The following is a 24,764-nucleotide window of genomic DNA, read 5'->3' as shown; positions in this document are numbered from 1 at the left end:
AGTGTTAATTCACTTCTTCGTGTGAACTATATAAGTGAAGTAATGCCGGAAACAGGTACATGAGGGGGCGACTTTAGATACAGCAATCGACTTGAGATTTATCTGCCTCTGCCCTGGCAGCCTCTTTCGGTCTTATATTCTTGAATAGTTTAAGCTGCGGTGAGCAGCAGCCCTTTTGTTACGCAGGACTAGGTTTAATTAGTCAGGCAAGGTCATGCACAGTTTCTGGCAAAGCAGTTGCTTTATTTCTGTGCGAGTTTTATCTTCTAAAATCAGTTCACGTACATAACAGCAGAGTACGTTCACGTCTGTTGTCACAATATACTGTATCTGTACTGGTTTTCCCGGCTCCTATAGAATTCTCTATTTTCCAGTTTGATCTGTTTAGTCTCTCTCTCTTTCATTGGACAGTTATTTGACACATTGGACAGGACATGGAGAAAGCAAGATGCTTCAAGAATATGAAAATATGACAAACAGGAAAATGAAGACCAGAGGTAAAAAAGCAATTCACAGTATAGAAAATATACAAGCATAATGTTCTGTCATGGAAAGTACCACAAACTGTGCCAAATGAAGGAATGCCTTATTGTATTTGGCTTTTAATTGGTGGAGTATTTTGATTCACTGCATTTTCTTTTAAGGGTATTAAAAATGTGATAGTTCAAACCATACAGAAAAGCAACGACAGCCATTTGCATTTAAAGTAGAATACATACACTTTCAAATCAAACAATATCTATTGAACTAAAGATTGTGCCTATGCAGTTTGTGTGAGGCCAAGCAAAAGGGAGAATCAAGTAACTACCCCTGCAAAGCTTTATATGTTCATTGAAAAAATATAAAAGTGTATAATATTCATACAATGTATAAATGTTAAAGTTCTAGAACAATTGCGCTACAAGGATACTGAGTGATAGACGTTTTTAAATGCTACTATTGTCAAATTGGGGATTTTTATCATTAGAAAAACCGGCTTCTTGGTTTACTGTATATCTTTGAGTGTAGTGTTATGTGGTTTTGCTTGGTGTTTTGTTGATGTACATTAATGTGGATATCAGGCTTGGGCACAATTCAGAATTTATGAACTGACTTCAATTTCAGAATTGAAACTGATTTGGCTACACCCCACCAGACATTGAAATTTGATTTCTAAATTGATATTAGACATATAGAGGATGAGTCGGGCCAGAGGAAAGATATATATATATATTCCAGAAGATTCATCACTTAAAAGGTACAGTTTACCCAAAAAGAACAATTCTGTAATCATTAACTTGAGTTGTTTCAAGTCTGTATAAATGTATTCTGAGTTCTGATGAACACAGAGAAAGAATGCTTGTAACTAAACAATTCCTGGTCACCACTGATACTGGGAAAAATGACAAAGGTAGTCAAAAGAACTGTTTGCATTCCTAAATTTTTTTAAATATCTTCTTTTGTGTTCAACAGAACAAAGAAATTCATACAGATTTTTTAAACTTGAGGGTGAGTAAATAAAGAAAATATTTTTATTTTTGGGTCAACTGTTTCTTTAAGATATGGAGGTCCTTGTGTGATTATTGAAAGGATAGAATTATCAGGCTCCTCCAAAAATGTACCCAAATTTAGAACTTCAGTTAAATTCATCATTCATTTTTATTTCAACTTGATTTAGATTTGATTAAAATTAATTGAACTGGAACCCAAAAATAATTTTCTTTTTCTTTGTGAACAGCGCAAAACTCTGATGTCAAAACTGGTTGAATAAGTAATGTATGTGTCCAAAAATGCGAGAAATACCATGCAGATATTTCAGAAATCCCCAAATCTGCAATAGAGAAGAGATAGAAAAGAGTAGGACACAAAAGAAAGGCAGATAAGGAAAGACACAAGTAGATGCGTCAGTGAAGGTTAGTGAAGTGTTTCATAGATCTTCGTTTCCCCATAGAAGGTGAAGCTATTGTTAAATCCATGTGAATTCACCCGAAGGCGCTGGCCTCTAAACACTCCTCTATCATAAATAAAAGAGAAGGAAGAGACAAAGATGTGACTCACTCGTCCTCGGCCGTGGGGGTGTTGTAGCTCTGAAAGAGAGGCTGCACAAAGAGCCCAAGAGTTCCAACGACACAGACCAGAATAAAAATCCACAGGAAGAGCCGGTCGATCACCATGGCTACGTATTTCCAGTCCTCAATGATCTGCATGTCACAAAATACAAGAATACATTTAATAGCGGCTTATTTTTACTCATAAAACTACATCAAATCAACAGTCAATAAATTAACAAAACACCAAAATACTTCTCACCCCTTCATCATCATCCTCAATCTTCATGTGTCCAGCAATGAACCTCACGCCCTCTATGGCCTCATCCACATCTTGGTCATGTCTGACCCTCACCCTTTGCCTGAACTCAGATCCCTCGGGTAGATCACCAACCCTCCAGGCGCCGCAAACACTCATCGGATCATCACTCAAGAAGAACGATCTTTCATCCATCCTTACGTTCTTCGCATCTGAGAACGACTTTCGTTGGTGTTTCCTTCGGAACCTCTCCCGTACGTTGGAGCTTCCTGGCCGTCGCATGAGAAGAAAAAACGGGAGCTTATTCAAAAACACGCGCTTTACCCACTCAGGCATGTGATGTGTCGAAGGAGATCTGTGGTGCACGTTAAGCACGCACACACTCGTCACGATGGAAAACGTGACCAGCACCATCGTAAACATTAGATACTTTCCTATTAATGGAACCGCCAGAGATGTTGGAGGAACGATTTTGGATATCAGGAGCAGAAACACTGTGAGTGCTAAAAGAACCGAGATGCAAAGCGTCATCTTTTCACCACAGTCTGACGGAAGGTAGAAAACCAGAATAGCTAGAGAAGTGATGAGAACACACGGAATGATGAGGTTAATTGTGTAGAAGAGTGGCTTGCGCCTGATCACAAAGTCGTACGTGACATCCAGGTACGTGATGTCCTTGGGGTCTTCGTTTTTCCGGCCTGGGAGCGAGACAATGTCCCATTCGCCGCTGGGCGTGTAGTCATCACGGCTAGCAAAATCAGAAGTCAAGACAAGATCGAGTTCTGTGCGATCGTACGTCCAAGAACGAAATTTCAGAGTGCAGTTTTGTTGATCGAAAGGAAAATTGCGAACTTCAATGGCGCAGGCGCTCTTGTAGATAGCGGGTGGGAGCCAAAAAATGTCACCAGTGTTGGAAACGACAGCATTGCAGTAAAAAGACACTTCATATACACCATCTGCACTGCACAAATAGAAAAAAAATCTCTGTCAACCCATAAGCATATAGTATGTAGTCCTAAAGAGCGTAAAATGAGTCATGGTGGCAAAACGTATGCTGACATGTTACACCTTTCATCACACATGATCAATGTACATTAATTACGAAATCTCTCTTTCTCTCTCTCTCTCTCTCTCTCTCTGCACCCTAGCAAAATTATTAGTGTACATCTTTTCAATTAAAATTAGCATAGAAATACAATGCTTATTTTAGCAAAGGATTATATGCTCCACTGTCTTTGTACAACATGAGAAAATAAGCAAATTAAAGTCTCATCTGGCCCCATTTGAGCAACAACATGTGCAAATTCATCTTCAAATTGTATCAACTACAAAAAATCCTTATATAACAACGTCCCTCAGACGATCCCACAAAACTAGCCCTCATATATCGGTTGCACTCAAAACGCACAGCTGGCGTAGATCAAACATTGGTCATTTGTCATATTTATTTCTGTTTTTTGAGCACAGACGTGAACGACCTCAAACAATAGCAACAAGGGAGGCGGCTGCTCTTGCTTTTGGCAACTCAGTAGCATAATTAGTCAGTCTCCTGGAACACTGACAGCATGCTTGTTGTATTGAGTGTGTCACTAAACACTTACTGTGCATCAAAGCTTCAAAAATCCCAAAAGTTAACAAGGCTCATGGCCTCATAATGTACCGAGAAACAACTGTCGTATGAAATCTTAACAGACATATAGCGATACAAACGACGCCTATCCGAAGCTGATGCTCGGAGCTGTTTCAAATAAAACTTAAATTCATCAGATGTCGTGTTACATATCACTGTCTTGACTGCAGCCAGAAATTTCAACGTATGATCGCATCTATGACGTACTTATTATAGAGCACTATATCAGGAAGCCAGATGTGCTGCGACGGAATTCGTAGTTTTTTGATGCCCTCGTACTCATTTGGGTCCCACACCAGTCTGTAGTCATTCCACTCCTGCAGGAAAAAAGAATTAGTCTACAATAAATGAAACCTGCATTACTAAAGCATCGGTTTCCATATACTGTATGTAAAGATTTCTAAGTTTCCATGACACATAAATGACCTTAAGTGCAATATAATTAAACTACAGCTGAACTTGAATATGCTCATAGTTTTTTGTGCATTGATGTGTGTGATCATGGCCGTTGATGTAACTGCCTTATATAATAGTGTCTGGATGAGCACGCAGGTATGCCAGGTGACCTTACCTGAGTCAGCCACACATTCGTTGTCATAATTTGCTCCCTCTCATTCTGTAAAGATAACATAATTACATTGCACATGATATATATAACTGTTGCTTAATTCTTATGTTTCTTTCTTGTATTTTTTTGCTTTTACAGTGAAAAGGACAACTGACACATGTCCTAACAAGGCATGACTCAATGTATTACATTCAATGTATGTAATACATGCAGTGAAGCACAATTTTAAATCAATGCGGTTTCACTGAGGGCGGAGCTACTCAGAGCACACTGACAAAATTAGAAGCCAAAATGACATGTCGCTTGTGTGTCACATTGTGCCTGGTAATAACATGTGTCAGATGTGAATGTACCTGTCGCTGTAAATGTACCCTGAGATTTTAACATGTCAGAGAATGCAATTCTCTAACATCAATATTTGAATAAATAAATCTCTGACTGGCCATGTAGGATTTCGTTATAAAGATAAAGGTTACAATCACAGTTTTCTGATAGTTTTATAGCTCGCCTTGAGGATTTTTTGTTGTTTGCCTATAACATCTAAGGACCCGGAAACAGCATATGACCTTCCATATATGGTGGTGCGTGACATCAGGCTTAACAAGCGGATAGTGTGTTTGTGACAAGTTAAAGTTAAAGACTACACACTTATTTCTAAGATGACACATTTTGTGTTACTTTCAACTTAACTTTTGTTGTCGCTTACATTTACTTTTACATTTACATTTAGTCATTTGGCAGACGCTTTTATCCAAAGCGACTTACAGATGAGGAAACATTGGAATCAACTATAACAACATAGGCAACAAAATACATAAGTGCATCAAACTATTCCATTAAAGCCTAGCACAGTATACAAAGCTAAGAATAGTGAGGTTAGCATTATTTATTATTATTTATTTTTTTAAAGAAGGAAAGGGAAAAGAATTAGGATAAATCAATCAGAGACGTGTTGACGGAAGAGATGCGTTTTTAGGCGTTTTTTAAAGATGGCAACAGAGTCTGCTGATCTTGTAGCAGCAGGTAGATCATTCTACCAATGTGGAACAGATCCAGAGAAGGTACGGGAGAGTGACTTTTTTCATTTTTGGGATGGTACCACTAGTCGTTGTTCCTTTGCAGACCGCAGTGATCTGGCAGGAACATAGATCTGCATCAGAGAGTGGAGATACGATGGTGCGGACCCGGTGGTGGTCTTGTAGGCCAGGAGCATAGCTTTGAACTTTATGCGGGTGGCAACAGGGAGCCAGTGTAACCTGATGAAGAGCGGAGTTACATGCACTCTCTTCGGTTCATTGAAGACCACTCTTGCAGCCGCATTCTGGATCATCTGGAGAGGTTTGATTGTGCAAGCAGGAAGTCCAGCCAGAAGCGAATTGCAATAATCCAGTTTGGACAAGACAAGAGCCTGGAATTGCTTAGAGTGCTCCGATAGGAAAGGTCTAATTTTCCTAATGTTGTAGAGGATGAATCTACAGGACAGGGTGGTGCTGGCAACATGACTTGTGAGGTTAAGCCGTTCATCGATTACCACCCCCAGGTTTCTGAGGGGATTTACTTTTTACAAAATAACACCAAAAAGTGTTAAAATAACACAAAGTGTTAAAAAGCATTACACAAACAGTGTGCAAATTAAAACATTAATTTTAAAAGTGCCATTTTTCCAGTCCTGCCCAGGAGGTTCGATCGCATACGTCATCAAGGTTTATTATTTCAGGATTTATTTTCAGGAAAACAACCGTTGCATTTCCAGGTAAGAATGATATGGTAAATACTACCAGTAGTACATGTTAATTTTATCATGTTTTTTTAACAGAAATTAGATATTGTCATGATCAGGGGTGGTGAAACATGGAAAGAGGACCCAGGTGCAGACAGGTGCGGAACACCTTACCCGCTGTCTGCACCTGGGTCCTCTGTCCATGTTTCACCACCCCTGATCATGACAATATCTCATGTATTTCTCGTAATATTTACCATATCATTATATATCATGACAGAATGAACCTGCCATCACTGGACCCAGCAGACAGAGGGATCGTTGCAGCAGTAGTTGAAACCATTGGGTTCCCCTCCAGGGTCGAAGGCCGCCGGACTGCCTTCCAAGGTCGAGACCACCGGGCTCCCTTCCAGAGCAGGGGCCGCTGGGCTCCCTTCCAGGGGATGAGGCCGTCGGGCTCCCCTCCAGGGTTGAAGCCGCCGGGAATCCTGTCCGCAACAGATCCCCAGCCGACCATTCCAGGTCGGTGCAGCCAGGCATTCCAGGTCGGTACAGCCGGCCATTCCCGCCCGTTGCAGTCGGTAATTTCCCACCCTGGCTATCCTGTCCGTGTCCTGCCGGCTATCCTGTCCATGTCCTGCCAGCTATCCTATCCGTGTCCTGCCGACTATCCAGTCCGTGTCCTGCCAGCTATCGTGTCCGTGTCTGCCCTAGTTTGAACTTCCCCTGTTTGGACTCTTGTGTTCCCATTCCTTCCTTCCTTTGTGTTCCCCCTCCTTTGCTTCTCTGTTTTGGTTTTTGTAATTATCATGTTGCATTGGTTTTGCCAGTGTCATAGTCTGTCTTGTCTTGTTTGTGCCTTGAGGAGCGTCAGGTTGCCGATCCTTAAGGAGGGGCTTCTGTCATGATTCTGCCAAATCATGTCAGGTTTCTCTTGGTCAAGTGGCAGGATCAGGACAGAACCTCATGTTTAATGTGGTTAACAGACTTTTAATAATAAAGACAAAACAAAAACCCACTGAGGGGGTAACATAACAAAACAAGGGTGTACACATAACATAGAATCAGGAAAAATAATTAACTAACTAAACTAGACAAGACTAAGACAACACTGGAATTAAATACAGATAACTGGACTAGACCACACTACACTGAACGGGAACTCACCACATGAATCAAAATGAATCAACACAAGACAGAAGACACAAAGGGCATTAAGTAAGGGACCAAAACAAAAGGGGAACAGGTGTAGGGCATAAATCAATAACGAGGAGACGAGAGTGCGGGAACAGAGACATTGTAGAGAGCGTATGGCAAGCCAAATCTGTCATGGTTCTGTCATGATCCCACCACTAGATCAGGAGAAACCTGACCTGATGTGGCAGAATCATGACAAGATATATACAATTATAACTATTATATATTTTGGATGTATATGAGTTTTAAATGTATATGTAACATGTTAAATATATTTTACATTCATGCATTTTGCTAAAAGCAAATTACTATACATTCAAGGTATACATTTTATCATTACACTATGTGTGTTCCCTGTGAATCAAACCCACAACTTGCTAGCACAATGCTCTACTAACTGAGATACAGGATACTAAGGATGCACATGTTGTATAATGTTTACATGATAAAATACACTATTTAATGTTTGCGTGTGTACCTGTACATGAGTAACACTCACCACACTTATGAGCTGTGCGAGAGAGACTTTGATGCCTATTGTGACTTGCTGACTCTTATTGACAGCAGGCCGGATGAGTTTGTTGTAGCGCTCAGGACCCAGCAAAAAATCTACAAGCCTCTCCTCAGCATCACCACAAAGGGACCCTAAGAAACACACACACATACACATCTAAATGAGCTTTGAAAGAAATGTTCGAAAAGTTCTGAATATAAATATATGAGAAGTCACAATTTCAGTACCATTTTAGATCAAAGAATGATGTACTTTACACAATGAAAACATGCTATGATTAATACACAAACTGTTTCAGAACTCAAAACATCCTTTCTAAGTGTTACGATGTCAGAAACACAAATTCGTAAAACGCATGGCCACCCACATTTACAAATCAAAGACACACATTCTCAATTTAGAAATGTGTCCCGTCTAGTCACAGTATAAGATATCATCACTATTCCTAAACACCAGCAGAACTACTGATAAGAGGAAAACATTTTTCGCCATATCATCCTGTAGCACCTGCAAATTAGTCATACAAAATGGAGGTAGAGTTTGTTTTAAAAAAGGAAACTAATAAGTTTAGCCTGATATTTTTTCCAGATTATTTTGGATACCTGACCAAAATCTTACCAACACTGTAAGTAAACCACAGGGAATAAATCTAATATTTGTTTAAAAAAACACTTGAAGCTTTTAAGGCTTATCTATAGGAGGTCTTTCTGCAACTCAAAGAAAATTATGCCATTAAATGTCATATAATAATCTGAAGTCACAAAGCCGTGCCAGCGGAGCCCCCTACAGTTTTTCAATGTCTTGAGGTTTCAAGAATATCACGAAAAGGCCAGAACTGTCTTTTAAGATGCATGTAATCTGCTTTCACTGCAGAGCAGAAAACACAAACATGTCAGAATAATATTTCTCTGCATCTTATCCCATCATAACTTATCTTGGTGGTGAGAGTATGCCAATGACATGGCAAAAGAGACTTGCCAAGAAAGTAGCAGAACACACAAGTGCTGCCTACCCCCACCCCTCGCAGCCCACCATGTGTGGAATGAGATCTCCTGTGACTGTGCTCCGCCTCCCAAACCATAACACTGACACACATGCCATCATGAATCCAAGATTGTGTCAGATTCGATTGGTATGATCCGTTCTGCACAGAAAGACACACATACACCTTTGAGCTTTAGTGGCTATGCTGAGCCTTAGTCATTTTGGAAAGCTTGTCCCCTTGAGCAAGACAGGGTTCAGATCCACTTCATCTCAGTTTAAGTGTGTGTGTATCTGCGTGTATCTAGAGTGCTATACTGAGAAACCATAGACAAGATACATCAGGGAAGGGTGATAACTCTGGTAAACCAATCAATGATCTAATCTGTGTATGTGTGTCTGACCTCCAGCATCTGACTCAATATGTAATAACCATTTTATTGATTCTATCTATCTGTCAGTCTCTCAATGTCTATATGAGTTGGAGTGGATTCAAATATACAGTACCAAAACCCCCAACAGTCCTACTACGTGTCCTCATGCTAGAGTAGATCGATGAAGTTGAAAATACTTACCTAATGTAGTTACCCTTTTCAGTCTTTAAAAATAACTATATTTACTATTTATATTTGTTGAAATATAAATGAAAGTCAATTCTACAAATTATCCGAGATAATATAATCTTCGACAGTTAAATAATTTCTTGTCCAGCTGACAAAAAATTTCAATTTTTTTACGAATTGTTTTTTACAACAGTGAGGGCTCTTATTGGCTACTATTTTTTTCTTTCTTTCTTTCTTTTTTTAACCTAACCCTAATCTTGAGATCATTTGAAACATTTCAAAAGTGTTTCTAAACTTTTCACTGGTATTGTATATAATATCACAAAGCAAAGTTTATCAACCATCTAAATTACACTTGTGATGTAACAATGTAAGAATTTTTTTTAAAGTTGTGTTTCGCTTCAATTTTTACTGTTTCTTTATTACGTTTAAAATGGGTAAATATTACCACCATAATTAGCACCACAGAATTGTACACGAACAATAAAATAACACTTTGTTACACTGTGTTAATGATATAAGCTCTAAACTTGAGCTAAATATACACTAAAACATTGATGCTACATGAAAATAAATATTACCACAATAATTAGCAGAGAAGAAATATAAAAATATAACACTTTGTAATTGATGTATTAATTAAATCAATTATTGAATGAGCGGTCATGGACACAGCAGTAATGTTTCTGATGCTTAAGCTCAAGTCATAATGGACACATGATCAACATACATTCGATATCAACTATACTGTATAGTCTATCAGATTCAGATCACGGTTTATTACTCACAACGTGACAGTGCAGTCAATCTGAAAGATTGGTTTCGACAAACAAATTATATTTACTGTAACGTACAATGTATGTGTTGAACAATACTTGTTATTTATTTATAAGTATTTTTACTTGTTTTTCCATCTTTTCTTATTACTTCTTTCTCATTGTGTCCTATTTGAATTGTTTGTTTTTTAGTCTTTCAAGTGAAAGGTAAAAAAAAGGCCTGATAAATGTTGTTTTTGTCATTTCTATCCTTAATGTAACATTTAATCAACAAATAAAATAAAAATAAAAAAATTTCATTTGAGCTGCATCAATCATACAAAATACAAAAGTGTTTTATAGCTATTCACTGGCAAGTCAATTTACGTGTGTATGACTGAATTGTCTGTGAATGTGTGAGGTTGTGTGGTCCCGTCATACTTGGCTTGGCGTTAATGGATGTTAGGGCTAAGTGCTCTTATCCCCATATAATGGATCTGCCCAGCACTATAATAACAACATAATATAAGTATATTTCACACAAAATATAACTATAGCACACAACTTTACAATATAAGTAACGGATATGTTCGTGGCATACCAGTCCTGAAAATGTTATTGTATATATATTCTACTGAGGAGATTCTGGAGGAGTCTAGCAAGGAGTAAATATACAGGCATCAACAGTCACAAAGGCTGGGAACATCATAATTCTGTTTAAATAAACACATTTATAATGTTAAATTAAAACCAAAGCAAACTTTTCTAAATCATAAGACTTTAGTCTACAGATGTCTAACTCAAAAGCACCCTTTTTCACTCCAGCTGACGTATGTCAAAACTGGTTAAAAAATTTTAAAAATGTAATCAATGGAAAGAATAAATAAAAATGTCAAGGAACTGTAATGTTTACTGTAAAATACCTAGACCTTAATATTGGGACAGCCATTTAACTAACCCAAACAAGTTTCACCATGTGTTCAAGCACCATGTGCATAATGTCAAGCACATTGCATATTCGAGGGGAAAGAGTGTGGGAGACCCCAACTCTCAAACGTGGATGTAAAAACAGCCACACACAAGAAAACGACCAGCGGAACAACACCACAACTCTGCAAGGATATAACGTTGTGCCACATCCATTAAGTGCACAGAATTTCTATATTTTATTAGAACCTTTATTTTGTTGTTTCTGCATGCATGTGTGATGGCAATGTAAAGTCTCTCGTTTACCATCCCAATAAAAGTAAGGTACAGTATGAGGGAAGGGAGGAAGGGGGCATTGGTGAATGAAAAAACAGTAAGTGAAAGGCATTACGCGAGTCATTGTAAGTGCAAGGCATTACAAAATACACGATCAACTGAAACTCAAAAATCATATAATTTAAAAAGTGTTACAGCTTCTTACTTGCCACGCACAGCAGGAGGAGACTGAGACCTAAAAGCCACTTTGACCTCGTCTCGGACCCCATCACTCTCTTTCTCGCTGTCGAGGGTAAAGGTTCACATTGATGTCCAGTCAACGCGCACGATTACCATCAAGGGTCAGACATCTGTCCTTTCCAGGACCTAAGTGAGGATTGTCTTGGTGCTCTACGTCTCTCAGTCTTCAGCAGCCGTTTCCCAGTCATCGACAGATGTTTTGCGCGTTAATGCAATTTATTCTAGTCTGCTGATGTGTCTGTTCAGCCAAATTGCGCGCTTAGGTTTGAAGCAGTCTCGAGCCATTCATCCATGAGTACCAATGTGTTTACAATGAGAAAACTACGTGTTACAACGGTAATAAACGAAACAAAACACCGACTCAGAATAAACTTTTGGACGATGACTGGTGAGCTTTTAAATACTCACGGGGCTTCCGTCTGTCCCACGCATCGGTTTATCAAAAGTGCGCATACTTATCTGGGTGATGTTAAGGAACTTTTAAGAGTTTTCCAGGCAGAGGGATCTTCGGATGCAGTGCAAGGCTCTGTGAGAGAAGCGATAGATTCCCATACGGGATGCCGCCCAGGGAGAAGCACGTGACGAGCTGCACCGTAACAAGACCTGAGCGCGGTCACTGCAGGTGCTGATGCAGCAATGGAAGAGGGAATTTTAAAAGAGTTTTAAATAAAAAATTTACATTTCCTTTAAGATTTATGCCTTCCTCGCATTCATTTAAATTTAACAGTGAAGTAAAAAAACGTATTATATTTTTTACATACAGCATATTTTTATAGAACAAAATTACTCTAAAAATGTCAACTGGACTATTAAAAACCTTTTTATTTTCACAGCACATACTTTATGATCTAAAAGCAGCAGTGGATTATTGCTCTCTCTCGCTCTCGCTCTCCTTTCTCTCTCTCTCTCTCTCTCTCTCTCTCTCTCTCTCTCTCTCTCTCTCTCGCTCTCGCTCTCTCTCTCTCTCTCTCTCTCGCTCTCTCAAGATTCAAGATTCAAGATTCAAAAAAGCTTTATTTGCATGATAAAAAAGTGTTTTACATTGCCAAAGCAGGAAGATTAAATATAAACATTCTGTATAAAATAATGCTTCTCTCTCTCTCGCTCTCTCTCTCTCTCTCTCTCTGGGTGATGTTAAGGGTTTCACACAATACACACACAGGGACGCACACACACAGACATAAAAGTTGAATTTGGATGACATTATGACACATTCTTTAAACACGTTTCTCGCACACCAGACGAACTGTGAAGCAGTTAATATGCAGTCAACCAACACTGTTTCATATACTGTAAGCTGATATTTTCCACAGATTAGTTGCTATAAAACACACATGAAGAGCAAAATTATTGTAGAGGTGGTTTACAACAGACATATGCTCATTTGACGTGAGATGGGAAATTAACACGGAGTCATAGACGTTCGGATCCAAATGCAGTGTTTATTAACAGAATGGTCAAACAAGCAGAGATCAACAACAGCGTAAGGCATGTAGGAGATATCCAAAATCATAAACAGTCACAAGCAGCTGTCAGGGCAGGCAGCAGAGAATCGCAGGCAATATCCAAAAGTAATATACGGAAATGTTAGACTGGCTAAACAAGACTTCACAATGATAGAGAGTCCAAACACAGTATATATAGAGGAGTGGTAATGGGGAACACCTGGTGGCGCTTAGCATGGGATTATGGGAAATGGAGTTGTAAGTGGGAGAGTCCTGAGAGTGCCTCTACTGGAGTTCATGGGCACTCCTGCTGACGATCGTGACACACTTTCTCTCAGACACACAAACACACAGCTCCCATTTACTGGATGATGGAGATTGTAATCTGTCGTAATGTACTTGGATCACCTCTCGCCTGTGTGTGCCCCATAGTAAAAGAGATTGACTGGCATTATAAAGATGTGTGAGAGATAGATATCTATAATATCTGGGGAATAGGTCCCGATTTCAAACAGGCTAAGATATGAATCATTAGACATGGCGTTTTTATTCTTTTGACCTGGAGGACAACACCTCTTTTATAAGGGAGGTGAGAGCCTCTTAGTCCAAAACCACTGTACCATATGTGTGTACATTGAAGTTTAGCCAAGAGCATATTATGGTTTAAGGACTCTAATCTGTTTTTCAAGGCTGCACTTGGATAATTTTTTTTAACAATGTTTTACAATTTAAGTGGATTTACAATCCACTTTCGATCGGAGCAAGGTAAACACCTCTAACAGTAAGAGATTATAAAAAGTTGTAATATAATGAATTATGTCACACTGTGACTGTGTTAAAAATAAAGGATTTATATTTGATCACTTTCAGAAATATGTATATTTTTTAGAAAGGTTCATTTAAACCTTGAGCTTGATGCGTTGTCTGCAGAATACTGTAGCCAAAAAAATATGTATGAAAGCATCAACATCATGAGAGAACATTTAAACAAATATAACTTTTTTACTCTCTTCTTGACTACATTTATGAATTAGTATATGTACTCTTTTTTTATTGTTATTGTTTAATGTAATTAGAATCCAGGGGAGATGAAGGAACACACTGGGAAGACTTGGAGACTATTGAGCACACTGGGAGACTTCAGGAAACACTGGAGACCTGTAAGTAACTGCAGGTAAGAGTATTCTTTATAGAGTCCTTTTCGTAAACAAGACCGGACAATGTGGCAGTGGGGTAATGTAGTTTATAGTATAGCTTATAGTGTCTGATGATTGTTGAATGGGGTGCAGGTGTGCTCAATAATCTTGTGAGTGATATTGAAGTGGGGTGGAACCTGGTGTGTCCATGACAACTATATGCTCCTCCTTTAACTTTTCACATAAAAAATGTCCTATGGAAATATAAAGCATGCGTAGTATACATTTGTATGTAATCTGATGTTTATGTACCCTCTTTTCTTTTTCTTGTCTTATCTTGTTGATGCATGTGGAATATTCTTTGTTATACAATGGGATATGGCATTGTCATTTAGTTTCCTGACAATAAAGCAATTAAAAGAAAATAAAAAGTTTACTTACTGTAAAATGGCAGCAGGGTTGCATAAAAGCAGAGGGGGCAAAGCCTAGCAGTTTCGGTGACCAATTCTTTACTACCGGTCATAGGTCATTTTAAGGGCTGTGCAGGGCAATTGAGAGCTGAGAAGAGGGTAACTGGGACTGTCTGACAACATGTGTCATAGAGGCAAAAATACAGACCCTGAGGTTTTTTTATGCCATGAACATTCAGATTTTGCATTCCGTTGCTCTAAATTTGACTACGATAGCATTCTGACTGACCCCCGAATGGCGGTTTTATGTATGTGTATGTCTCTCTCTCCTCCCTAGATTCTTACATTTTTAATAATCTACTGCTCTGATCATCACATGAAATTCTCTACGTGTCTATATTTTTCAGATTTAGTTCGCCATTAAGTTATCATAAGTAACCCTCCTTTCAGAAAAAAGTTCCATCTCTTTTTGTCACCATGTCTAATCAGCAAGAGAAAATATTTTGAGGAATTTTAATCCTTTGCCCAAGGTAGTAAAAGTCATTACCCGTTAATCCAATTAAGTATTTCGCTGTTGTTGGAGTATGTGTAGTTCACGTAACCCAACTTATTGAATATTAGAGTTAAATTAATGCTAAAATAACTTAAGTATCAAGCCTTTAACAATTCTTTTACAACAAGAAGTTTCGATTTTCTTTCTCCGTGAATGAGCTGATAGTCAAAAATTCAACAACATTTACTGAGAAAAGAAGTTGTATTAAGACCTTACATAATGAAGACCTATGTTTTTGATATCTTAGGATGAGCTATTTCTATCAACATACAGGGTCACCTTGCATGGAATTCACCATGTTGTTTCTACAATATCCCTAAACAGACAAACAGCTCTACAGATCGTGTTTCATAAATATGTTATCTCCTTCCTCAAAAAAGTTAAAACGTCACGACATCCTATAGCCCTGTGTCAGGCACCGTATTGCTTCGTAAGGAAGGGGGAGGAGTGGAGTGAGCCTTTGGTTGCAATTCGCAACCTCACCTCTATATGCCACTAAATGTCATACACTGGACCTTTAAATCGCCATTGTATATGACATAAGTTCTTTCAAATATCTACATGCAGAATCTTTGTGCATCATATACTGTATTTACAGTTGTTCTCAATTGCTAAAATACATTTTCTGAAACCTTGCTTCTTTTTCTGAAAACATTGAACACAAAACCTCATCTTCAAGCACTATTTACAAAACCTCTGACTCCTCTTGCAAAATGAAACTTTCGCCTCAAAACTGTTTTACCTGTGTTCAAACTCAAACACTGCTCTCAAATCATAAACAAAGTGATCAAAATGATATACACGATCAAGCAGTCAGTAAACAATACACCAATAAATAGAAAATACATTGTTCAAAACGTAGTTCTCAGAGAGAAGTGAATTTTTTATCTCAAAACAAAGTTTATATTTTCCATCATTTGTCTTTTGATGAATGATGGAAGCATGTTCTATCATCGTAGCTCAAAATTGATCAGAAATTACTACTCTGCTTTGCTCTTTGCACTTTTTGGGGTTTCTTCCTCCTTCTACCCCTATTTTTACAGTACTGTACCCTCATAAACTTGTCCTAGTGTAATTATTGTTCTTTGTTGATATGAACCTGCAACCATTCAAAATCTATTGAGCAGTCAGTACTGTTCACAAATGGAAAGAACAATGTTCAGCGCAAAACAATTTGTTTATTGTACATTATACAGCCTATATCAAAAGAGTAAACATGTGATGATCAATGTGCTTCTTGAGCACTTCATGGACGTCACAAGCAATATTGTCCTTCCTGAGGCAATGGGGAAGAAGCCTCATGTGTGCCGTATCCAGTCCTGACATGAAACATGGTGATGCAGAACACCATGGTTGCTGATAGCAGCACAGATTGTGACATTACCACCTTATTGACCAGGAACTTCAACAATGGCCCGCTGTCCAATCCCGCCTCTCCTTCTCCTCTTCCTCTTTCTTGCCCTCCTCCTCCTCTTCATCTTCCTCTTTCTTGCCCTCCTCCTCATCGCCCACCTCGCATAAGCACTCGTCCTCTCACATTGTTTCTTCTATCCATTTTCAGACTTTCTCCTTCCCACCTTCCCACCTTCAACAACCTGTTTGCTCTCTGAACTGGCTTATATCGTTTGTGTCACATCATTTGAAACAGGTTAAATCAATTTTGAGTGGTTGTGTTCAATCAATGAGAATATGTTCTCTATTTGTATTTGATTGTTGCCACTTGTGTTTACCAGTATGGATGACATGTGCATTAGAGTGCAGAATGTGTTTTGAGAATGAGAATGTGTTTAGCGTTCTGCTGAAGAGTCTAAGTGAGATCTGCAAATTGTTGAGAAATAGTTTAAGGTATTGACAACAGACTGCACAATTAGCTAAATAAGTTCAGGCAACTGAGAACTTTGTTCAGCCAATGGGTTTTAGTGTTTTAGCAATTGAGAAAAACTGTAATTACACTGCCATACACTTGTTCAGAAGACTTGAGCGTTACTGAAGTACAAATAAAGTGCAATACACCTGCATATGTAGAACATCTTAACATAACACGACTGCATACTGCGTCATTGAACAACACTTATAAAAATAATAATAACTAAAATACGGACATATACTGTATTTCGTAGGGTAAATGCATTTATATCTATTTAAATAATCTGTGCATGACTATTTCTAGTACAATAAAAAAACATTTGCTTACCTGTCTATTAAAACACATGCGAAAGTGGAGTCTCGCTAGAGTCTAATTTGGTAGCGAAGCTCTCACCATTTCGAAAACGCCACACCGATCTTAATCCTTGTTTTATTCCTTTAGGTTTGTCCAAGCCTGCTTGCCACATTTGGCCTACGTTTAAGTTTATTAGGATTTTCTTTACTTGCCAACGAGTAATCGTGATCCATAACTGAACAACAAAACAGCTGCGACCCAGATGCTATATATAACCGCCAATTCTGCATTTGCGTGTTTCCGTAGTTTCTGCAACCGGAAACTGAGAATATTACAATTACAAGGGAGACAAGGGACGGGCCATTATTTAAAATAGGAATTTCTCTGGATTTGCATATTCTTGGGAACATTTGGGATAATTTAAGTACACAACTGCATTAACTATATAACACTGTTCAAGTGTTTTTTTTGGATATTTCATAACAAAATAATTACATATTGAGCCTTTAAGGTTGATCACGTTCATGTTGCTAAAGCTCTACGCTTTTCAGCACTCCATAACTACATCCCTGCAGCAGTAGATTATTGAGCTTCTTCGGAGGAACCAATAGCCAGAGGATTACGAGAGAGTGGATCAAAGTACAGTAACGCTTCAAATCAAATCCAAGGCAAACCATTTAAGATTCTTATACATTTTTCCATCCTCATCCTCAAAACACCCTATTCTCTGGGTGGAATGTGAAATGGGTTTCTGCATAGTTTTTTGCTCAGTCCCTCCATATTTATTCGTTTATTTTAGCGTTTAACTAAACCATGTGTTCCTTCGTTTTTTCTCCTCATTAAAATTAGAACCACGACAGATACTCGAATCATACATACGTATGCCCCTGTTGCTCCAGTGTCATTTCACAATAACGTCGCCCTCTTGCTGCCTCATTGGCTAGCTGCTGGGCTTATATGCTAATTTGTTGTCTTCTCTTGTCCAAAGTGTTCGAATAGAATGTGGCAAATGTAAATGCAGTCGTGGAGATGAGTGAAATGTCAGGCTTAGCTGCACTGCCACATGCTCCGTGAGTTTACAGCATCTGTGCACATGGCACTCAGCGGATAATGTGATTTTTCCAGCAACAGCGAGCACTGTGGGTGACAGAGAGATTCAAGTCCCACAAAACCATGAGGGATTTTAGACTCAAGAGACACTTAGGGAAACGATTATTTTAGATGCTGAACAGTACAAGGAAGACTTATCATAAGGCCTACTTGAATTATTGAAAATCATTTCATCATTAATAATAATACGTTTTAATCTATTTTAAATAAAGCATAAAAGTTTTGGCAGCACTAAACTTCAGAATACAATATAATAAAATTCACAGCTTAAGATGTAAAATACAATGTAATTTTCAAAAGATATTAAATTAGGTTTTTGCTTAATTTTGGGGTGAACTATCCCTTTAAAATAAAGATTAGATAAGAACAAGAATTCTAATTCAGAATTTTTTTACTGACCCCTACAGGTAATAAGGTAAACACCCTAAGCATAAGAAACATGTAAACACCCTATTCAAATGTAAAAGGTGATACGTACATTAGAAACTGTGAATGTACAGTAGGACAAAAACGTTTGGGGAACTACCCAGGGCAACATCTCTCACAGCATGTCATCTTTGAACTTTATTGTTTTTGAACATCTTTGTACTTGTCATGGTAAGTTTGGACACTGTTTATGCTATTTATGATGCATGTGCTTTGTTTTCCAGGCACTGCTCTTAATGTAGATTTAATAGGATGTCATTTATATTTAGAGGGGTACTGTCTAACATGCAAATATTTTTGTGTCTAAGCAATAGAGGGAGGTAGTACAGACATTTGATAATGTAAATTATTTTTTATTATTAAAGTTTTTTCTTTGAAGCCAGTTCCATATAGCACTTTAAATAAGTATTTCTCTCTAAATCCTGGATCCACTAATCTGTTTATCAAAACTCAAATTGGAATATAAAATGACACCAAGGTTTTTGACATGGCGTGAACATTTGAACATAGGTAACTAAGCTGATTAACTGTGTCAGAGGTCATATAGGCAAAGATAACAATATAGGTAATGTCATTGTGTAGTGAAGTTCATGTCCATCCAACAATTTATGTCACACAGGCGCTCCCAACAGGCCAGACATAGAACCATTATTCTTTTTTACAGGAAAATAGAGCTGAGTATCAACGGCATATATAGGTGGTACGATAAACTGTGGCTCGGAATAATATGACCAAATGGAATCATATACTGTATAATGCAAACAATCATATATAAGGCAAAGAGTTAACACTTGCCCTGTAGAAATTCGAACATGCTAAAAGTATGTGGGGAAACGCCAGGAGAGAGTATGTGTTGAGAGAGGTACTGTAATAAAAATGGGAAGTATTGACCGAAGGTCTCTACATCGTAAATGGCTCTGTGACAAAAATGGGTTGGTGCGCATCAGTGGATGTGAAGTGTGCTGCTGCCATTCACAACAGATTCATGGCCAAAATAAAAAATTTAAATCATTTAGAATTTTGATACTTTTTTACAGTATAATTTGAAAATGTAGTAAGTCAGGTATAGGAAATGTAGGCGGGTAAGTGGGTGCAATGTAAAACAATCCTATAAAAAACGGACAAACTATGGCAGAAAATTACATTTCCTTATATTAGCTATTATATGTCCGTTGATGCTACAATGCAATTTAATGCAGTGAAAATGTAAAATACAGGAAAAATAACTTTTAGAATGTAGTTGTTTGGGTTAGTAGGGTAGTAGATAAACAGATGGTATAGATGGATAAGCACTCTTTAAATTATAACAACACGTCTGTCCTATTGTTATATTTTCTTTAGTCTCAGAATCAACAGATGTTCACTTTTTGTACAAAGGACAGAAAAAAATGCATTATTAAAAGAACACCAAACGTAATAAGAAAGAGAGACACATGAAGCTCAGTACTAAAGTTAAATCGCTTGAATTGCATTTTCCTTTTTTTATTGCTCGCTCTGTAACAAGGTAAGGCAACCTTTTGGAAAAATGTGTTAATCTTTAGTTTTTTGACTGACACGTGAGCTCATTTTAAGCCCTGGGGTGGGATTACATTTAATTAATATATTTTTCTGTCCTCTCCTTCACTCTTTGGAGTCACACTGCTCATATTTACTCATTCAAAGCCTGCAGACAGAGCGATGACTTGCCACATCCCTGCGGTTCTGGACTGTAAAACATCTTTGAGTCAGTCCCACCCTTTAGAGATGAGCTTGTGCTATTCTCTGTTCACAAACCAGCTCAAACCAGCATTGGCCACGTAGGTCTTTCATTATGAACCCTTTCGTTGCTGTTCACATCTTGCATCTTTTGCACTGTGCACACTTTCATTTCTCTTGACTGTACTGCTGCTATGAGCTTGATAAACAACCAGATCTCTAAAAAAGTTACATTTAATATGGTGAACACATGTTGTTGGATCAGTTACCAGTACACCAAAACGTATACATTGCAGACCACTCAGGATTAAAGTTTCCCCCCTTATTCGTAAAGTTTCTTTCTGCTGTCTCAAAGTGCTTAGCGGTGCACAAAAGGGACCTTCATACGGGGACAGATCTGCTGTTTTTGTTGATTTTTATTATGAACAAGTTCCTTCTAAACTTTTGAATTTTCACTGTAGCATAGACACACTAAACAGTATATTTTTTCAATCTCACTCTAGAGCTTAAAGTCCTATCAAAATCTACAACACATCTTGTTAGGGAATTCTTCTTTCATGTCTTTGAATTTAAAGAAGCATATTATTTTGCAAGGAGTCTAAACCCATTTTCCAATCTTTCATTGATGTCTCTACACTGTCTCAGGCTGTTTCATGTCCGCCTGATTTTGGTTGACAGATTGCATAACTAGGCAGATACGCATGATGCGCCATCCGGGTTCTCAATGAAACAGCAGTTCAGTTGATAAAGCAAGTCATCTAATGGCCTCCAGACAATTTATGCTGCCTCGATAAAAAGCTAATACACACACGCCTGCAGCTTATACCTCACCACAGTACCCTCGGTCTCCTCATGACCACAAGAACGAGAGAGACAGTGAGGGAGATAGATTTGAGATTTGTTCAGAAGAATCTTTAGAAATCTTAAGAGTCATGCAGCAGAAAGGTCATTCCTCATTAAAAGCAGTTGAGCTCTTGCGGTCTATAAGAGATTCCCTTTTGCAGCCAAATGTAACGACTTCATGAATCACATGTTTATTCTTATGACACATCAATCCGTGTGGGATTTTAGATAAGCATCATAGGCTACTAACCTAAGTTGAATGCTTCAGGAAAACCTACCTTCACGCATCACAAAAATCATAATATGAAGAGATGAATAACATCTATAAAAAATGTTAAAAAGAAAAGACAGAATGATGGCATAGAATAATTTCTACAATAAATACAAATGTTAATCTCAAATGTCAATCTTTCTTTCAAGACACGAAACTTCACAGTCATTTTTCACCTGTCCTGCACCCCACGTCCGATCAGTCCAAACAATCGATCATTCATGCTACAATGTCGCCCTCTAGTGACAATTACAGAACTAGAGCTGTGTTGATCCATGGCGAATTAATTCAAACCACTTCAAAGGATTGCACGTCTGCAAATGCCTTGGGTCTAAATATATCAAAGATAATTATACGTATCCATGCAAGATGAAAGTTATATGTGTGAGGGATAATTATTTTAATAGCCTACTGGGATAATTATATGAAAATTAACTGGTTAGATGGAAAATAATAAACAGCATTTAAATAATCAATTCCAGATGAAAAAAGAAAACAGCAAGGTCTGTATATGCGTCTGTCTGTGTTTGATGGATCAGTGTGATACACATGTCTGTGTGTTACACCTGTCTGTGTCCATCCTGTGTCTGTTGCTGTTGTTCGAAGTCTGTTTTCACGTGACTGAACATGCTCAGCTGGGGTTTGTGGGCTAAAAAACTTGTTTTGTCCTGGATGTTACAATTCCACAATATGGTTTTGTTAGCTGTTGCCTAAGAATCCAGTAAAAAATCAAGTGTTGGTAAAAATGGTAAAACTAGTCAGAAAAAGATAGACCTATTTTTAGCACATAATTAAGTGTAAACAAAGCAGGTTTTGTCACCTTGGGTCGTTTTGGGGTCCAGTATGAATCACCCTGAGAAACAAGTATATGGAGTGGTGAGTATTAATGATGATGAGTAAAGGATAATGTACAGGGAGCCGGTTGTTATTGTAGAAATAAGCTCTGACAGCGTTATCAGGACCTGATGCAAATCTTGAGGATCTTGTATCATGCTGAAAGAGCTTATTTCGTGATAACAATTGGCTGCTTGTACATTATCCCACTTATTCCAGTTCTTACCTGATAAATTATTGAACATGTAAAAATTATTTGAAATATTTTATTAGCTCATTTTTAATGTAGACCTTTGTCGCAACGACCCATCAAGTACTCCAGCACTGTGTAATAAGCCAAAAAAATATGTATACAAACACGGGTGTAAGAGCATACCTCAAACTCCTGGTTTTGAGGACTTTTACCCTTATCATCTGAGGAACCATCATCCTCATTGGAAAATGTAGCCTGACAAATCAGAAAGAATTTGGAAAAGCAGAACAATTGAGGAACAAAAGGAGTAAAAACAAATATATTAAAAGAGACAAAAAATGGGAGAATACCTATTTAAGGGGAATGAATATTCGATTTTCATTATTTTAGGGGGCTGCCATATGATAGTGTAACATACCTCTGGTTTTGATGCAGTCCACATTTTGTGTGTCTCTATCCACTGACTTTCTGCCTTTCTTATTTTCCCAAGGTCCTCTGTATAAAGAAGTTATTGTAATTAACTATTACAATTATTAATGTAATTATAAATATACATTATAGCCATTTTATTTTAGCATAATAAATCCATTTTGTAGTTGACAAAATAATTACAGTAAATAATTATGCTATTATTAACAAAAAAAGTTATTTAAAGTGATAAGGTTTTTGAACTTATCATATTACTGGACAAAAGTTGCCATGATAATTTTCCTGCTAAACCCTATACCAGAATTGTTTATTACTTTAAAACTAATATAAAAGCATACAATAAAGATGAAAAAACATCGTCATAGACTTCACTGTGATATGTTTTAATAGTTAGTTTGTTTAGAAGTATGTATTTTACATAGTAAAACGAAATTTCCTGTCAGAACAACTTCGGTAAAAACGACCAGTCCTGACTGGAGATTGAAACAGAGTAGGCGCGCGCTTCTAACGTAATGTAGGCTTATTTCCATTCAGCCTGGATTTATTTTGACTTCTCTATGGTACTTTATTACTACGTCACCAATATTAAATTACAACTACAAAAAAGCAATTACATAATGTGTTCGCTAGTTAATATTTATAAATAATAACTTACCGTTTATACTGAGAACTTGGCCCGGAAAAGCTTTCCAACCTCCTTTAGGTGGCTTTGTTCCTAATGCACCGTGTTCCACCAGGCCGATCCTCTTGGGGTCACTTAACATTTTTTTGTCTCTAACATTTTTTTCTGATTCAACACTTACTTTATTTTCTTTAATCCATTTTATAAGCACGTACATGGTTGCAGCTGTATCTTACGGTAGTCTCTGTCTGACTAGATTTACCTTAGCAACGAAAGATGACTAGAGCGCTAATTGCAACCAATCATAACAGATCAGAGTCAATCACATCATCCAATCAAAAGTCAAGTTCTTCTTTGCTCGCGCGCAACTTGAAGGGAGGAGAAGAGTGAGGTGCGGGTGATGTTTATGTTTTCACAAAATGGAGCCTTCAAGAAAGAGGAGGAAGTTACATTACAGAAGATATTTGTGCGATTACAACGAGCCTTTACCACGGACGAGAAGATATCGTATGGCTAAAATTGGTAAATTAATTGTCTGGCATATGAAATACATCTTCACCATATAACGTTACTTAGGACTCCGCACGAGCGACTCTTAAATGTATTTAAAAGCACGCGTGCGAATGAACTTTTAGCATCTATTTAGCGTATTAATAAAGAATATCTCTAGTTTAGTGAGAGTGAAAACAATAACGTTGCCAGCTTAAAATACTTAAGATAGGCTGTCCTTGACAGCTAGCTCCAAATGTCGATTTAGCCCTTTGCAGCTACGTCAACTCAACAGCGCCATGTTGCTTTCAACAAATGAAATTTAAAATAACGTTACAGTTTTCCCGAGTTGCACGTAAATACCGAGTCGATTTCAAAACGATGAAAAACTGTTATCAATGTAATGAATGATTTTACAAAGTAATTTAATTTGTACACTCTGTATTCGAATCATTATGCGAAATGTATGAGTCAGCTTACGAAAACTAAC

The 24,764-nt window shown here is 37.7% G+C and overlaps 1 protein-coding gene across 1 annotated transcript; it reads right to left on the bottom strand.

Annotated features, from left to right (window-relative positions):
- Positions 1 to 569: 569 nt before the first annotated feature.
- Positions 570 to 12,268, bottom strand: chrnb5a (cholinergic receptor, nicotinic, beta 5a). Its single transcript, XM_079462277.1, has 6 exons — positions 11,623 to 12,268; positions 7,901 to 8,046; positions 4,488 to 4,532; positions 4,124 to 4,233; positions 2,290 to 3,247; positions 570 to 2,180 (listed from the first exon to the last, which is right to left on the bottom strand). The coding sequence occupies exons 1-6, from the start codon at positions 11,684 to 11,686 to the stop codon at positions 2,034 to 2,036; spliced, it is 1,470 nt and encodes a 489-aa protein (XP_079318403.1). The 5' UTR covers positions 11,687 to 12,268; the 3' UTR covers positions 570 to 2,033.
- Positions 12,269 to 24,764: the final 12,496 nt, after the last annotated feature.

The sequence above is a fragment of the Barbatula barbatula genome (assembly GCF_947034865.1).
Source record: "Barbatula barbatula genome assembly, chromosome: 8".
NCBI classification, from domain to species: Eukaryota; Metazoa; Chordata; class Actinopteri; order Cypriniformes; family Nemacheilidae; genus Barbatula; species Barbatula barbatula.
This window is presented reverse-complemented; position numbering and strand designations above follow the sequence as displayed.